Source organism: Schistocerca piceifrons, chromosome 1 (assembly GCF_021461385.2).
Source record: "Schistocerca piceifrons isolate TAMUIC-IGC-003096 chromosome 1, iqSchPice1.1, whole genome shotgun sequence".
Taxonomy (NCBI): Eukaryota; Metazoa; Arthropoda; class Insecta; order Orthoptera; family Acrididae; genus Schistocerca; species Schistocerca piceifrons.
Window position 1 is genome coordinate 947,568,453 of NC_060138.1, and position 19,311 is coordinate 947,587,763.

The 19,311-nt window shown below is 40.2% G+C and overlaps 1 protein-coding gene across 3 annotated transcripts in view; it reads right to left on the minus strand.

The window, feature by feature from the left end:
- The window catches only part of LOC124804854 (discoidin domain-containing receptor 2-like), a 923,862-nt gene that overhangs the window by 25,411 nt on the left and 879,140 nt on the right, over positions 1–19,311 (minus strand). For all 3 annotated transcript variants that reach the window (XM_047240882.1, XM_047240630.1, XM_047265604.1), the window contains one exon: positions 314–463. In XM_047240882.1, coding sequence (XP_047096838.1) covers positions 314–463 — 150 coding nt within the window. The remainder of the gene's footprint in view (positions 1–313; positions 464–19,311) is intronic.

Consider the following 19,311-nt stretch of genomic DNA (forward strand, 5'->3'; position numbering starts at 1 on the left):
TTCACACGGATAGACGACCCTGTACAAGAAACAACTGGGCACATGGATATGCTACTTTTTCAGATACTAGGTCAAGGCTGGCAGTGTGCTAATAATGGAACAATTAAAGTGTTTCACAACTTTTAAATTATTTTTTTAATTTGAAAACAGTCAAGACTCAGTTTGACCAGTTCCCTTTATTATTTAAGATAATATAAAAACTCAGAAAAGGAATAGCAAAAAGCAAAATCATTGACTGTATCTCATATTTATATTTTTATAGTCATGAATCATTCAGGAAGTTTCTTTATTGTCTAACTCATTTGTTACATACCTGCTTGCCATCATTTTCATAGAAATGGGTCAAGTTTTCTATGACTTGAGAGTCATTCATGTCTTCGTATGGCTGCTCTCGGGCAAATGTCAGTATCTCCCATAGAGTTACAGCAAATGACCAGACATCACTTTTGGATGTAAACTTCCCCTGAAATATGGATTTTTATTACATCAGATAACTTTAATAAATTTAGTTATATACCTTTGCCAACATCTATAATGTTACATGATAAAACCATACATAAAGTAATAAAAGAATGATGTTGAATTAATTTACAATTTATGAGGCCAGTGAAAAAAATGAAATTAAGATCACTAAATAGCTATTTATTAAGGTGCTGTAGAACATAAAAGCTTTTTTAAGTGCATATGTGTTGAATTATGGCCTTACACATTAAAAATTTCATCTAAATTGTTCAATTCAGAGTCAGTGGATAAGCAGAGCAGTTTACTACAGAAATGTCCTTGCACTCCACCAGAAAATATCATGTTCCATTTGTAACACAAAAAATTAGACTGATACTCCCACTTCATGTACTTACCAAACATGTTCAGTCATTGGTAGCCTCCATCAAAGTAAGACCAATTTGAACCCATGAATAAAAACTCCTTCCATTGCTCAAAACCCTTTGAGTGTCTTTTCGGTAATACTACACAGAAGCTCACATGTTTTTGACTTAAGAGTGTAAGAACATTTGTGTAGTGAAGTCCTCATCTTGTGCCATCGAATCAATCTATTTTTATGAAAGCAGTCACTGAATAAGAGCACAGTGAAATGTTGAAAATGAAGTCCCATGCATCTTGACAGAGCGTAGGGGAACAATGCGGGAGACCTGCACTGCTGTACCAGGCAAGGTCCTAATGGAGGTGGTTTGCTGTTGCCTTCCTCTGACTGTAAAGGGGATGAATGATGATTATGCAGACAGCACAACAACACCCAGTTATCTCCGGGCAGGTGAAAAACCTGACCCCACCGGAAATTGAACCTGGGACCCCGTGCTCGGGAAGCGAGAATGTGAGACCACAAGTTGCAGATAGTTAAACATTAAGAGCAAGAAACTTCCTGGCAGATTAAAACTGTGTGCTGGACCGAGAATCGAACTCAGGACCTTTGCCTTCCGCAGGCAAGTGCTCTACCACCTGAGCTACCCAAACAGGACTCACGGCCCGTCCTCACAGCTTTACTTTGCGCCAGTACCTTGTCTCCTACCTTCTAAACTTCCTTCCAAACTTCACAGAAGCTCTCCTGCGAAACTTGCAGAACTAGCACTCCTGAAAGAAAGGGTATTGTGAAGACATGGCTTTCCCACAGCCTGGGGGATTTTTCCAGAAAGGCAAAGGTCCCAAGTTCGAGTCTCAGTCCAGTACACAGTTTTAATCTACCAAGAAGTTTCATATCAGTGCACACTCCACTTCCGAGTGAAAATTTCATTCTGTTGCCACGGAAAATAGCTCCTTATTTATATAGTTGATCTCATTTCTCTTTTGTCAAGGTAAGCATATTGGAACACAAATTAAGTTTATCAGCAGGGTAGCCTATTCATTGTAGCAGCCTATTTTTAAGGCAGACTGGCATCAGGTGAAAATATTAAATAGAACGTGGCAGATGTAGTGAAATACATAATTTTCATCTTTATTCTACATTCCTTTCTTCCCTTTTCTCTCTCATAACTCACACTACTTATCACATTGTAAGAGACAAACAACAGCAGAGCCACAATGGACCAAAGTTTATTTGTCTACTACCTACAAGTGAATAACAGTTGAGAACATGGACACAAACACAGAAACAATCCAGGAACTGATACAAGCAGTTGTTGACAATAACTATGGACACAGTATGAGAGCGAGTGCCTGTTTCATTGGGCTCATAAAGAGGAGGGCTCTGGTAGATAGTATACCATGTGCATAAGTCATGTGGCCCACCACCACAGGTGGTGCTCTCAAATGCCATGTGGTGGTGCTCTCGGATGCCATTGGTGGAACATTCAAAGTGTAGCGCACCGGCAGCATTTATCCAAGTATTGCGTACAGGGTTATAGCACCCCTTCCCCTTTGGGAATGGATGTCCCATCGATTAGGGCATCAGGGCGACTTTTGAAACATCCATAGTCTTTGTGGCAGATGCCACAGGCAATAACGGCCACAGTGGAAGGAGATTCTGAGCTAGAACCAGTGAGTAAGGGCAGAAGTGGCACAGCAGTGGACACGCATGGCAGCTGCTCCCCTGCAAAGTAACATAAGACAGAAAGGTGACAAAAGCGTTGGTAGTATTCAGTGCATGGTTCCTCAATGTGGTGGAGGCATGGTCGCTTGGTTGGGGGTGCCAGGGGTGGTGGTGTTGAAGGGTCGAAGCACCAGCCCAGCCAATGGCAGAATCACTGGTGGTAGCAAACCATCATGGAAAGGTGAGGCAGAAGGCACAAGGGGGCTGGACCCCAGAGGAGAGGCAGGAGGCTGTAACATTCACAAGGAGGGCAGGTCCAGCCCCACAGCAGGCACACCCCAGGAGGCCTTGACAGGCACTGAGGGAGGATGTGGTATTGGTGGCCCTGCAGTTCTCACTGTGGCTACAGGACATAGCTGGTTGTGGTGGCATGCCACCAGGCTATCAGTGGTACACACCATACAGAGGCAGCAGCCTCAGCAGCTGTGGACCATGACCAGAATCAACTCTGGTTGGTGACCGATTCCCTGAGCCCTGACCGTGTAGCCAGGAGCAAACTGCAATGAGGGCGGTGACGGGCTTTGGTGATGCAGCATGAGTAGATGCAGAAGGGTTCATGGCTGGCAGCCATGGAGCTTTTTGGCCATACTTTGATCACCCACCAGTGTAAATCTGTAGGAACTCAAGAAGTATGTTGAAGCATTGTCCATGAAGGAGTCCACAATGTTCTTCATTTGAAGCCTGAACATCTAGATGAGACATTCTACCTCATCATTAGATTGGGGATTAAATGGAGGAGCAGCTACATGGTGAATGTCTTGGATGGGTGCAATAATCTGGAATGCTTGAGACACAAACTGTGGACCATTGTCCATCACAAGCACATAAGGCAATCCACCAATAGAAAAAAAAATAGAGGGGGCCTGAATCATTGCTGCAGCTGACATCAAAGAATAGTGGAAATTTAGAGAAAACATCAACAACCATGTGAAACAAACATGGACGCATTCCCATATATGCTGCCATGGGTAGCACACTGAGAGCAGGCTTTGGCAAATGTACAATGTCACTGATGGTGCCAGGCCAGAACACATGCCAATGGGCCAATAACTTGGTAAGTGAGACTCCCCAATGTCCTCAGTGTAGGAGTTGAAACACATACCAAAAGGCAGGGACAGAGGGCAAAGTAGTTATGCAAAGGACCAGAAGCCGTGTCTGGAGGCTTGTCCGAGCAACCATGCTAAACGAGATGAACTACCTGACACAAAAGTGGATGGCGGCCAGGATGGAAAGAAGCCAAACAAGGAGCAGAATGTAATTTAGATTTCAAAAGTGCGAAAGTATGCTCACAGGTGAGTGTCCACTGAAAAGGCATGTTCTTGTGGAGTAACTCCTAGAGGGGATGGGCCAATGTGGCTGCACTTGCAATAAATTTGTGATAGTAAGATATTTTACCTAAAAATGTCTGGAGTTGTCTGACATTTTCAGGGTGATGCACAACTATGACTGTAGTAAAAGGATGATGTAGACTCCACACCATCACAAGAAACATCAAACCCCAAACACACAATGAATGGCTGAAAAAAGTGTGACTTGGGCCGAGTTGCATTTGACCCTGGAGTACGTAAAACCATGAACGACCTAAGGCAGGGTAAAATGCAAGGCAGAGATTACTATGATGTTTTAGTAGTAATCTCTGTCTTACTTATTACCCTGTCTTCCACCTTTAAGCTTTCAGGTTTTCAAATCTCATCCGGTACAGTTTCCAACAATCAGTCTTTTCTTCTCATCCCATCCGGTAAATCTCCACTGACCCTTAGTTCTAGGTGACTCTTCTGAACTGTACCCCTTTCCCTAAAACTCTCCAGTCCTTTTCCTTCAACTCTTCTGCCAGAAAAAGGAGCCACTGGCTCCAAAAGCTTGTAAAAGTTAAATCCTTTTGTGTGTGTATGTGTTCCCCTACCGCCGCTTGGCGAGTAGATTTCTTTATCTATCCATTTACAGTGTTTACATAATTGGCTTCACTGTATAGTTCTGGCCAAATTAAAAGTGTACTCTGAACCAGGACTTGAACCTAGACATTTGGCTTTCATGACCAGACCAGTGTTCTAGTAACTGAAGTATTTGGGTATTCCTAGTGACTAACATCAGTTTTTTATTTGCCACTACTTCCTTTCCATATCTCCCAAACTTCAGTATGGACAGGCACAAGTTGAGTCCAGATGATGTGGAAATATGGGTCAACTGAATGAACACAGCCTACAAAACATAAATATCCAAGTTTGAGACATAGCAGTTGCAATGCTTTTGGCTCTCTGTGCTTAATTTTGGGCAAGCTGGAACTAACAAATAAAACACAATAGATTTTAATTAAATGCATATTGTGTCCATGTGAATATATATAATGCTAGAATGAAGTTACTCTCTACTGACATGTGGGATATGGACATGAGTCTTCCTGGTAACCAACGCAAGATGTGATTGAATTTTTGGATAGCTAATTTAAGTCATTCCAGATTCCACTGTTTCATACATAATGATGAAATGCTCACATTAATCTCAGTGAATACTTTCAGCTCTTACTATTAATTCTATCCTTCATAACTGAGACAGTAGAGATCATCATCATCATCATCAACAATAACAACAACAATAAAATCAACGACAACAACAACAACAAAAAACAACAGTGACTCGTGTTTTGCTTTCTCGTATTCTTTTTGCATGCACTTTCCATTTGTTCTTTACTTCAATATTTCTTCATTCAGATTAAATATGTTCAACTGTTTCATGATATCCTCATTTCTCTTGAAAGCAAGTTATCTTTTCTGTTACTTTTAAAATGTTGTTTGATAGTGACACCTAAATGCTGGAATTTCTGTAGCTTTTTATTCTAATTATTAATATGATAATTCTTCTGCCAGAAGAAGGAGCCACTGGTTCCAAAAGCTAGCACATTTCCTTAACTTTTATATATGTTTTCTCCAACTGCCACTTGGTGAGTAGATTATTTTTTCCATCCAGTTGTATCAAATTTTCATTATATTCTCATTGATATATCAATGAGGTATGCAAGTAATGTCACAACCAGAGTAAAGGAATTTGTTAACTTGCTCTGTTATTTCATTATTAATGGCTATTTTTTGCCTAAAAAGTTCACATCCTTAACATGCAATCACGTTTGTTTCTGATGAGTGTGGTATTTAAATTTAACACCAGGAAACAACAATACGAGTATTAGGATAGATTGCTACTCAAATAGGCACATTTAACAGTGCAGGCTGTTAGACTTTCAGCTGTCGGACAAAGTCTACCATCATGTGAAGGAAGATACACAACACACATTTGCAACCCCCCCCCCCCCCCCCCCCATTTCTCTCTCTCTCTCTCTCTCCACACACACACACACACACACACACACACACACAAAGTACCATGGCCTCATTGGGGCAAGTAGTGATATCAGAAGGGGTGGGCAGAAGTGGGAATAGAAGAGATATCTAGCACTGAGGAGAGGGATATCTGCTGGGTAGGGGTGGGGGAAGATGCTAGGTTGCGTTGCTTTGTGCAATATCTGGATGCTGTGCTGGGGGAGAGGGGGGGGGGGGTGAAGCGGAGAATTGAAAAGGACTTTGCAGATGAGCTGGGGGGGGGGGGGGGGGGGGGTTGAAGGCAATGTGCAAGGCTGGAGTGGAAGCAAGGAAAGACAAAGAGGCAGGCACAGGGCATGGACTAGTGAAGGTTGAGGACTGGAGGGGGGGGGGGGGGGGGGCTTGTCATGAGAGCAAGCATGAAAAGCTGGTGTTATTGGTGCTGAGGACAAAGATGTAGAGCAAAGATGGAAAAAGCTCAAAAGCATCAATCATTTGATATGCCTTAGACAAATATGTTACAAGCAAGATCTTAAGCAGCGGGAAAGATCCACCTTGGACTGACAACAATGTTAGAAAACTACTACATAAACCAAGAGAGCTCCATCATAGATTCAAGAGAAGTCTAAAACTAGCTGAATGGAGTGAAAATAAGCATAAGGACAGCAATGAGAAAAGTGTTCAATGACTGGATGAAAGTAAAATTTTTGAAAGCAATTTGACTAAAAATACTAAGAGATTTTGGTCTTAACATAAAATCAGTAAATGGATGAAAATCATCTATTCAGTCACTCGCAGACCATATTAGAGACCAAAATAGGAGATGAAAGGGAGAAGGCTGAAATCGTTTCACTGTATTAGATTGTAATACAGTCCCTCCTTTCAATCATCATATGGACATTGAAATGGCAGATATTGAGATAAGTGATTGCAGAATAGAAAAGCAACTATACTGCATAGTAGTGGAAAGGCATTAAGTCCACATGTGATACCAGTAAAGTTATCCAGAGGACATGCGAATGAACTTCCTCCCCTACTAGCTGCAGTTAATCATTGACTGCTGGAGCAATTAAGCATACGTAGTGACTGGAAAAAAATGCGGGTCATTCCTGTTTGCAACAGGGGTCGTGGGACAGATGCACTTAATTATAAGCCTATGTTGCTGACGTCACTCTGTTGCAGAATTATGGGACATGTATTATTCCCAAAATCATGACATTTTTGGAGACATACGACCTCCTCCATAAAAAATCAGCATGGATTTCACAAACAGAGATATTGTGAAACTCAACTCTCTCCATTTCTCCTTGAGATCCACAGTGCTGTTGAAATCAGTGCTCGTATTGATGCCATGTTCCTCGACTTCAGAAAGCCATTTGCCACAATCCCACATTGCCGTTCAGTGAAAAAAATACAAGCCTACCAAGTATCAAAGCAGATTTACAACTGGTTTGAGACTTCCTTGCTGAGAGAACTCAACATGTCACTCTCAATGGAGCAAAATCAACAGATGTAAAAGTAATTTCTGGAATACCTGAAGGAAATGTTATAGGACCTTTAATATACAAATGATTTAATAGAAAATGTTGGAAGTTCTATAAGGCTATTTGCAGATGATGCGGTTTCTACAGGAAAATACCAACACCAGAAGATCGTAGCAATTTTCCAAAGGACCTGCTGATGATTTATGAATGCTGCAGTGACTGTCAGTTGACCCTAAATGTAAATAAATGTAACATATTGCACATACATATGCAATATGTATGGAAACTATTTCCATTACTGTACAACTAGACCATCATGACAAATTGCTGGAAACAATATGTACTGTCAAGTATCTGGGAGTAATCATCCAAAGGAACCATAAGTGAAATGACCACATGAAAATAAATAGTAGGAGAAGCAGATGCTAGATTGATATTCATAGGAAGAATCTTAAGGAAATGTAACTTACGGATGAAAGAAATGACTTACAAATCAACTTGTTCAACCATTTCTTGAGTATTGCTCATCACTCTGGGACCCTTTCCAGGTATGACTGATAGAAAAGCTAAAGAAGATTCAACGAAGAGCAAAGAAGTGCATTTCATCACATGGTTATTTAGTCAGCACGAGAGCATTGCAGGCATACTCAACAAACTTCAGTGGCAGACACTACAAGAGAGACCTGCATCACAGAGTGATTTATTATTGAGATTCTGAGTGTGAACTCTGAAAAGAGTTAGATAACATACTTCCTGCCACATACGTCATGTGAAATGTCTACAAGAAATAATCAATAATCATTCTTCTCATGCACCATTTGCAAATAGTGCAGGTAAGGGAAGATGAGATAGTGATACCAGAAGTACCCTCCACCACACACCAACAGGTGGCTTGCAAAGTACTGATATACATGCAGATAAAGAAGGATCCATATGATGCAGGCTGCGAAACAGGCATTCATGTCAAGCACACCGTACTGCGCAGCATGTTGGCCACTGAGTGATCTGTCTCATGGCCACAGTTTGGTGGTGGCCAATCATGAGGGCAGCTTGTTAGTGGTCATGTCCACATATGATGATACAAAGTGTTTAGAACTAAGTTGGTAGACTACATGGCTGCTATAACAGGACTAGAGTTATTTGTCCTACATGAAGGTTCTGACTGATTTATTGTTACTGATTGCATTCTCCCATATAACCAAAATTCGCTACTACTGTATGGTATTGCCCTTCTTGTCTCCTTTCCTCTGTATCTCTACCTCTTTTATCTCTACCCTCTGAACTCCTTTTGATTTGTGAAGCTGCTGATTCATCTATTAAGAGACCTGATTCACACCAACCCATTACTTCCTTCTCGCCCAGTGTGTCCTTCCCAACTACAACTTTCTCACCTCCATATACTCAGGCAACTGCCCTCAGTAATCAATATTCAAGTCAGTCTCACCATGGGCATTAGCATTTGAGTGGTTATTTGTGTGAATGTGTGTACTTTTACTAGAGAAAAAGCAAGAGTTTGAAAGCTAGTGTAAATACTGTATTCTGTTGAATGTTTGTATGTGCCACACAGCGGTCAGCTGTAGGTGAGTTGTTATTTATTTTATTAGGTGTTTTGGTAATGATTTTTACCATATATTTATGACAAAAATTAAAAAGAGTATGCAATAGTGTGGCCGCTTGTCTAAGTCCTCAGATTAATTCAGATTGTGTCATCCCACTTAAAATTTTAATATATATGTTCTATCATACATACTTGCTGCATATTATGAAATGTGGAAGACCCTGTCCAGTAAAATTTAATTTAATGTGTTTTTTTTATTTTTTAAAGGAGCTTTTCAGTTGCTTTTTCATAGTCAATAAAATCAGTGTATATAAAATTCTTGATGTTTCTCTGTTAACTGTTTTATGGTGTAAAAACAATCTGTACACAAGTGGACTTGTAGAAACTGTCTGTGCAGCACTTATAACTGCTTCTGCCAGGATATGAATGCTTATCTGTGCTACCTTTGCCTATATTTCATAAGCTGTAAGTAACAAGCACACAGGCCTATAATTTGCTGTTTTAGTTTTCTTGGAGCATCAAACACTCCTTTGTTAAGCTATCAATATTATCTCATTCCAAATTTATATTGCTTTGTTCAGATGTGTTTTCCATTACCCTCCTTACTCTTTGTTGGCAGAGATACTGAAGTTATCTTCCTTTAAGAAATAAATTTCAAACATTTCTTCTTATGGCTTATTATCCTCTTGAACTTTCTGCCATCTCTGAGGGATTGATGATTTCATGATAAGCATTACTGACCTCTTTCCCTCTATATATCCTTGCTCTATATACTAATTTGACTAATTTCATATATGCTGTAGTGAAGTCAATGCTGGATCTACCACTCTTTGTCCTTCTCATACTCCCTCCCTCTGTCCATCACCTCTTTTCTTCTCCCTCTCTGTCCTTCACCTCCTCTCCCTCTCTTAGCTCTCTCCTCCTCTTCCATTTCTCTGCCCATTTCGAACTCCCCCTCTTTTGTCCACCTCCTCCTCCCCCTTACATATCTTCATCTCCTCCTTTCCCCTCTCTGTCTGTCCATATCTTCTTCCCCACTTCTCTCTCCATGTTATCACCCCATCCAAATGGGAGATTGCTGGTCCTTACCCCAAAAGAATTTTTTTCCAGATAGCAAGTAATAAGTGCACCAAGTTTGGTTGAAATCAATCCAGATGTTTAGAAGGAGCTTTTTACTGGTGGCTTTGCCTCATATGCACATGCTACATATTTGTAACATATTTCACCTATAGCTGTAGCAAATATTGCCCTGCAGTTTCGTTTTTATGGTGCTCAGTGTTTACAATGTCATATCTAAGTAACTATGTGTCATACAGTGATACAATTTTACAGGTACATACAGTGGTACAGGGCTGTTTGGACATGACTCGCTGTTCGAGTAGTTTGTCATAGTTCGGAAAATATCGGGTTTTGTCTGCAAAATGTGCTGTGAATAGAGTTATTAGTGAAAAAGTAATAAATTAAAAGGTCATGCCTGTTGTGGCAGTTTTACTGAATAAACAGCAAAAATGTAGTTAGTGATAATTTTTTTTTTCCTTTCATCATTTTGTGGGGGATGTGAGTGCAGAAAGGTGTTGTAAAGATCTGAAATTATGCATCAAGCCTGTTACAAGTCACTAAGTGCTCTCATTCTCAAATACTGGAAGAATATAGTCTGACTATTTGTGCATCACTCCTTTGGGAGGTAGGTGGTTCTTACCTCTGAAGTTGTTCTTTCCACACAGTAAGTAATAAGTGTACCTAATTTGGTAGAAATTGATCCAATGCTTTAGAAGAAATGAAACATACATATGTATTTACGTATCTACTACTAAATCTCATTATACACAACAGTTACATTCTGCGGAAAAACCGTGCACATCAAATTGATGTAAATTGACAGTCATTTTATAAAACTGTAAAAATAAGAACTATATTCACATGTTAAGTTTAAAATAACAGTTTCTTAATGTTATTACCAAAAATAATGATTATCATCTTTCTGATGTGTATTTTAATGCAAAATTTACACATTTAAAAATTTAACACTGAAATGCATAATAATACACTAAAATCATTTTCATTAAGTCTACACCCTAAATAGCCATCTACATCATATGACTTTGCACCATATACAGTGGCTAGACGTCCTCAATACCTTCACTGCACTATAGCGATGGTGATGTTACTGATGGCAGTGCCACCAAAGCAGAGTTACTAAACATGGTTTCCTGCAATTCCTTCACAAAAGAAGACAAAGTAAATGCTCCAGAATTTGAATCAAGAACAACTACCAACAAGAATAAATCAGAGGTAGATGTCCTCTGTGTAGCGAAGCAGCTTAAAACACTTAGAAAGGCAAGGCTCCTGATCCAGATTATATACAGTCAGATCTCTTTCAGAGTATGCTGATATAATAGTGCCATACTTAGAAAACTTATACAACCACTTGCTCAGAGAAGGGTTCATACCCAAAGAGTGGAATGGTTGTACAAGTCACACCAATTCCCAAGACAGGAAACAGGAGTAATCCAGTGGATTTTTGGCCCATATCACCAATGTTGATTTGCAGTACAATTCTGGAATACATACTGAGCTTGAACATCATGAATCACCTAGAAGAAAGTGATTTATTGATTTTGATAAGATGATCAAAATGAGTTGCAAAATGATTGACAGTATATCTATATGGTGCAATAAGTGGCAATTGAATCTAAATAATGAAAAGTGTGAAGTCATCAACATGTACACTAAAATCAATCTGCTAAATTTCAGTTAAATGATAAACCACACAAATCTAAAGGCTGCAAACTCAACTAAATACAGTAGGGTCCTGTTAATCCAAACTAATTGGTACTTTACCTTGTTCGGGTTATCGATTTGTTCTGATTAGCCGGAATTATGGTGACAAGTTTCTAGAATGAAGTATACCAAGCAGAGAAGTAGCTCCACCATGGTAACAAATGGGATCAAGTGTGGGAACAATCTCCCTGCACTTGTTGTTGTGCATTGTTGAGACCTTTGTGGTGTCTTACAGGGGAACCTCCCCATTGCACCCCCCTCAGATTTAGTTATAGAGTTGGCACAGTGGATAGGCCTTGAAAAACTGAACACAGATCAATCGAGAAAATAAGAAGAAGTTGTGTGGAACTATGAAAAAAATAAGCAAAATATACAAATTGAGTAGTCCATGTGCAAGATAGGCAACATCAAGGATAGTGTGAGCTCAGGAGCACTGTGGTCCCATGGTTAGCGTGAGCAGCTGCGGAACGAGAGGTCCTTGGTTCAAGTCTTCCCTCGAGTGAAAAGTTTAATTTTTTATTTTCAGACAATTATTATCTATCCGTCCGATGCGAGGTAACTGCGCTGTAGTATGGGGATGCTACACCTAAACAAACATTGAAACACATGACGTCAGTCGACTACAGCGCACGGAAGAGAGAGTATTCCTGCTAACGAGGCTCCCTGGCTGGCAGTTGACTGTTCGCTACTTTGGACAAGAGTGCATTAAATACGTGAGATGGATTCCATGGGCAATATGAATCCAGCAAATATAGCTTGCAACTTGAATAACAAGGTCAATGAATATTTTCCGAACTGTAAGGAAACGGAAAGTTCCTTAAGGGATCGAACTATTGCCGAACATTTGTATGATTATTTCCTACATTTGTTGATAAACAGTACATGTGGTGATGACGATACCTTGCCGATTGCTGCAGGGCTGTATGTACCAGATGATGAGATTGTTGATGATCCGTACAAAGAACACGAAACAGAAATACTGCGACTTCAATCTGATGGTATTTCTTTAGGTTACATGAAGGAAATGCTCCAATACAGGTTACTCTCCAAACCAATTAAAAGACACAAATATAGATTATGGAGTGAAGCAACAAATAAATTTAAGAAATTTAAAGGGATGGAGGAAAAAAGCACAATTAAATATTGCAAAGAAGTCATGGAACAAGGTGGAACCCGAAGACAGAAGTTCAGTGAACTAGAAAACCATGTATATCGACAATTTATTAAAGCCAGATATGAATTAAGTGCAGTGCATGATACAGACCTACAGATTTGGGGATTGCATTACGCTAAACAAAGCGACCTGGACTTCAAGGATTCATCTCATTGGCTTGTCACGTTCAAAAGAAAATACAAAATTACGAGCAGGAAGATTACAAAATATGTAAGCAAGAACTACGTGAATAAACTGGAAGAACTTTCAGAGTGTTCCAAGACGTTTGTTACAGAAACTAACGTCAGATTCCAACAGTATGGAGACGCATATATTATCAACACAGATCAGTCCGGTTTTAACTATGAAATGAAATCGACCCGCACGTTATTGTTAGTTGGAGAAGGCGACACGGTATGTACTGTAGACCAGCTGCATGCCACTTCACATAGTTATACCATACAATATGCTCTGAACAAAGCAGGATTTCTTTTATCTACATTTTATTTATGTTTGCAGGAAAAAAATGGTGTATTTGGACCGCAAGTTCAGTAACAGGTGAATAGGGTACTTGCACAAACGCCGAATGTCATTGTGAATTGCAATGCGTCAGGAAAAATGGAGAAAAGACTAGTGAAAGACTTTAATGAACATGTGATTGCTCCTTATGTGGACAAAGATTTTGCCTTAATCCTTGACAGCTATACAGGACAGAAGCATCAGGCATTGTACAATTTTAGTGTGGGAGTAGACGTGATTACCATTCCTCCAGGTTGTACACCTCTTGTGCAACCGTTAGATGTGTTTGGTTTTCAGCAAGTGAAATACTTTGTGAAAAGATTCTATGATTTTGTGAAGCTACACAGGTACACAGAGCAGTATTGTTTACGTGATCGTGTGTCAATTATCAAAGTTTAGGAACTCACACATAATCAGTTTCGCTCTCCAAAATTCCAGGACATGTTCAGATTTGTTTGGACATAGGCAGGATTTGACGGTCTACACACGGAAAAATTTGAAAATGTTAAAACATATGTTTTGACAGAGTACAGGGAAAACTGTGTGACTGTGAAACTGTTGGATTCATTTGTTGCAGTTTATGTGACAAACTCTTATGTTTTCATCACTTTTTTGGGAGTGATTATCACATCCACAAGAAAACCTAAATCGGGCAAGGTAGAAAAATCTTTTTACCCATTTGCCAAGTGTACAAGTTAGGTGGGTCGACAACATATTCCTGTCATGTGACACACAGAATATATCAGACATGTTTTCCTGTGGAGGAATTGGTTGACCTATGACCTTGCGATCAAATATTTTCGGTTCCCATTGGAGAGGCACATCCTTTCGTCTACTAACCGCACGGTTTTGGGGTGCAGTCACAAAACACAGACACTAAACTTATTACAGTGAACAGAGGCGTCAATGAACGAACGGACAGATCATAACTTTCCGAAAATAAAGAAAGTAAACTTTTCACTCGAGTGAAGACTTGAACCAAGGACCTCTCATTCCGCAGCTGCTCACCCTAACCATGGGACCACGGCACTCCTGAGCTCATACTATCCTTGATGGTGCCTATCTTGCACATGGACTACTCAGTTCGTATATTTTGCTTTTTTTTTTTTCCATAGTTCAACACAACTTCTTCCTGTTTTCTTGATTGATCTGTGTTCAGTTTTTCAAGGCCTATCCGCTGTGCCAACTAATAACTAAATCTGAGGGAGGTGCGATGGGGAGGTTCCCTTGTTAGGTCAGTGCACTGCCAGTTGGCTTGCAAAGTGCTTGGTTATGTTAGTTATCAATTGCTAGCACATGTAACAGTTGTACTGTATTTGTTCAGGTGTAGTGGTCTATGTATTTTCATCATGAGTAAACGGAAACATACAAAGTTAACTCTCAAAGAAAAACTGAATGCTTTGAAGTGGATAGACAGTGGTGACAATGTATCTAAACTGGCAATGGAAATGGGTGTTGGTAAAGCAACCATTTGTGATTGGAAGAAGAACTGAGTGAAGCTTGAACACTCCTGTGCAACGTCTTTGGGGAAAACACTCGAAATTCGGCAGTCTTTGAAACAGTCCCAGTACGATAAAGTGGATGAAGCTCTTTTCCTTTGGTTTACATGGGAAAGAGAAAGAGGAACTCCTTTGAGTGGAGCACTGGTTCAGGAGAAGGCTGTATACCTGAACAAGTTAATGAATGGTGTTGAGTCTTTTAGTGTGAGTTCAGGTTGGTTGAACAGATTCAAAAAACGTCATGGAATCAGTCAGCTAACAATTACTGGAGAGCTTTCTTCTGACCATGATGCAGTGAAGAAATACTTGGGCGACCTTGAAAAAATGATAAGAGAGGGAAAGTATTCTCCCCACCAAATTTATAACACTGACGAGACTGGCCTTAATTTAGTGCATTGCCAACAAAAAGCCTGGCATCAAAAGCAGGTGGCGGTTTTAAAATGTGCAAAGATCGTGTGACTCTATTAGCACACAGCAACGCTGCTGGGTAATCACAAGCTGCCTTTAATGCTGATTGGCAAATCTGCTAGGCCCAGAGCTTTTAAAAACTGCAACATGAAGCCCCTGCCCATATATTATCGCAACCAGAAAAAAGCATGTATGGATGGTAAGCTGTTCAAAGAATGGTTTCACGGCTAGTTTGTTCCCTCTGTTTGACAGTTTTCTGTGGAAAATAATTTGTCTGCCCAGGTATCCTTTTCACTGATGACGTGCCATCTCACCCCAGCACTGAGGAATTATGTGATGGAGAAATTGTAGCTATGTTTTTGCTGCCGAATGTGACACCACTCCTACAGCTGATGGACTAGGGCATACTGCAAACATTAAAACAAATTTACAGATTTTTAAGAATGCTGAACCAAGATGATAGATTGCTTTAGTGGACAAAATAAAAAAGACCAATGTGAGGGGTGTCGTTTATTGGGCCACTGAGGCATGGCAGAATATTTCATAAAATACTTTGATAAAATCGCGGAGAAAACTGTGGACATCTTTTGAATTTCAAGACAACCTATTTGAAAATGAAGAGGAAAATCTACTACAAATGATAGAGACAATCCCTGGATGTGAAGAAGCTAGTGAAGGAGACGTAGATGAGTGGGTGGCAGCGGATAGGGCATGTGTTGAGAACCTGACAGTGATTTAGTTGCTGCTGTGAAAAAGAAGTGGAAGAAGTGGACTGCTGTGGCAGAAGTGACAACGAAGCTGTAAGTGACAAAGGAGAGCTGGTGTGCCACACAGTGAGAGGACTTTGAAAAAGTTCAAAGAATGCTAGTTCATTCTGTATTACCATGAAATGGGAGAGAGAGGGCCTTGGACATTACACACAAATTGGGGTGGTGGCAGTCATTAAAACAAAGGCATTTTTCATTGCGGCAGGACTTCCTTATGAAATTTCAATCACCAACTTTCTCCTCAGAGTCAGAAAATATTTTTTTGGTGCCCACCTTCTTATGGATAAATGATCACCATAATAATATAACAGAAATCAGAGGTCTGACACAAAGGTTTAAGTGTTCATTTCTCCCACTCATTCTCTGAGATTGGAACAGGAGAGAAGTAGCTTAAAGGTGATTCGATGAACATGCTGTCAGGAACTCTATTGTGAATTGCAGAGTAATCATGTAGATGTAGATGTAGGTGAAGAATTTGGTGATGCTACAGTCCACTTACACTATGTGAGCAAAAGTATCCTGACACCTGGCTGAAAATGACTCAAGTTCTTGGCATCCTTCATTGGTAATGCAGGAATTCAATATGGTGTTGGCCCATCCTTATTCTTGATGACAGCTTCCACTCTCACAGGCATATGGTCAGTCAGGTGCTGGAAGTTTTCTTGGGGTATGGCAGCCCATTCTTCATGGAGTGCTGCACTGAGGAGAGGTATCGATGTCAGTCGGTGGGGCCTGGCATGAAGTCGACTCTCCAAAACATCCCAAAGGTGTTGTATAGGATTCAGGTCAGGACTCTGTGCAGTCCTGTCCATTACAGGGACGTTATTGACATGCAACCGCTCCGCCACAGGCTGTGCATTATGAACGTTGCACAATCATGTTGAAAGATGCAATCGCATTCTACGAATTGCTCTTCAACATTGGGAAGCAAGAAGATGACATTCACTGGGTACTCGCCATACCCACACCTTGCCATCAGATTGCCACATTGTGTACCGTGATTCGTAACTCCACACGTTTTTCCACTGTTCAGTCGTCCAATGTTTATGCTCCTTACACCAAGCGAGGCATTGTTTGGCATTTACTGTTGTGATTTGTGGCTTATGACAGCCGCTCAACCATGAAATCCAAGTTTTCTCACCTCCCACCTAACTGTCAATAATACTTGCAATTGATCCTGAGGCAGTTTGGAATTCTTGTGTGATGGTCTGGATAGATGTCTGCCTATTACACATTATGACCCTCTTCAACAGTTGGCAGTCTCTGTCAGTCAACAGACGAGGTCGGCCTGTACATTTTTGTGCTGTACATGTCCCTTCACATTTCCACTTGACTATCACATCAGAAATAGTGGACCTAGAGATGTTTAAGAGTGTGGAAATCTCATGTACAAACATATTACACAGGTGGCACCCAATCACCTGACCACGTTCGAAGTCCGTGAGTTCTGCGGAGCGCCCCACTCTGCTCTCTCACAATGTCTAATGACTACAAAGGTCGCTGATATGGAGCATATGGCAGCACAATACACCTGATATAAAAATGTGTGTTCCGGGGGTGTCCAGATACTTTTAATCACATAATGTAGTTTATGTGAAGAATTTCATTATGTGTAGACCCTTTGTAGCAGAAGTGTTCTGACTAGGTACTTGACATTCATTTGAAGTGTCGCACTGTTCTGCCAAGAAATTTTTAATTCTCAGTTTGCAGTCTCCTTTGCTAGTTGATTATACAACTCCTTTAACACTGAAGGGAATGTCAACATCTCTCTTCACTATTGCACACCTTACAGGATCATGTTCCTCAAAAACTGCCATTGCAGTGTCAATCATTCTAAAGGAATCAGCCATTTTCTTCATTGCCTGTTTTCTAATAGGCTGAATTTCCTCATCGTCTGCTGCTTCTTTATTACAATTCTTGCTGAAAACTATTAAATCTTGATTGCTCAGATCTTTGGAGTGACACACCAGTGGCCACACACTCTCTTCATCAACATCGGTGAAAGCAATCTGCCATGTTCAGTCCACAATTTCTGACATTGCAATGGTGGTGTTAGTGATCACTTCATGTTCTAGGACTGACACAGCATCAGGGCACCATTTCCTCTATACAATATTCCTACATTTTGGAATGATATTAGCCCATGTGTTCCCAATAACATCAATTGCCATCTTAATATTAAACTGTTGCCATAAGATCTTGATGGTAAGTTTGTCACTCGAATCACATTCTATGATAATGGAGAAAATTTTATGCAATTAATATGCCTTGACTGTAGAAATAACTCCCTGGTTTACTGGTTGCAAAATAGATGCATTGTTCAATGGTAGATACACTGTTTTTGTTGGGGTCCATGATGGAAAGTAGGTGACTGGGAACATTAAGAACAAGAAGAAGAAGAAGAATTTTGAAAGAGGTTTTTTCTTTATCACTGTAGGCCTTCAATACTCTATTTAGTTCATTAAAAAATAGTCATTTAAAATAACAGAAGTCATCCAACCTTGTTTATTTCATCTCCAATAAACAACCACCCTGCTCTTGTCACAACACTTAAGTGCCGTAGAATTTTGAGAGTAGTAGACCAAAAAAGGTTTTAATCTGCAATCCCCTGTAACATTTCTCCAAGAAGAAGGGCACATCAATCATTGGCAATCTTAAACACTGGAGCTCTTTTTCGTAAATATAACACATCCCGCAGCTAGGCATTCAATTCAAAAATGAGCTTGGTTCATGAGAGTTAAAAACGTGCCTTGTAGCATACTCTTCTTCTGTCACAATTTCTTTAAATATTATTTTAAATTTCTCAGCTGCTGCTTTTTTTCTGGCGCTCCTGTCATTTACATGTTGTGAAAACCAAAACAAAGCTTGAAGTGATCAAACCAACCTGAGCTTGCTGAGAAAGGTATTGAACCGTCCCCTTTCATTGAATCTGCATACAAGCTCTTCACTTTAAGTAGCAGCTGTTGGTTTGGTGCCCAATGCAGTTGCTTAGCCTTTCATACATTCTTTCGATTGCCTCTGAGTGGGATCTGGTCCCTCTAGTCATATTTAAGTTAGTGGAAGATTTAGCAGTTTTTCGAACTGATTCCTTAGTGTCAGAAATAGCTCTCACAATGGATTCAGTAAGTACCAAAGCACGCTGAATGTCACATAACTTCCAACTTTGTTTCTGCTGAGTATGACCTTCACACACACCTCTTTACCATGACAGACAGACTTTCTTTCCTTTTACCCAATTTTTTACACTGTCAAGAGCAATATCACAGCTTTACTGACCTGAACTGAGTAT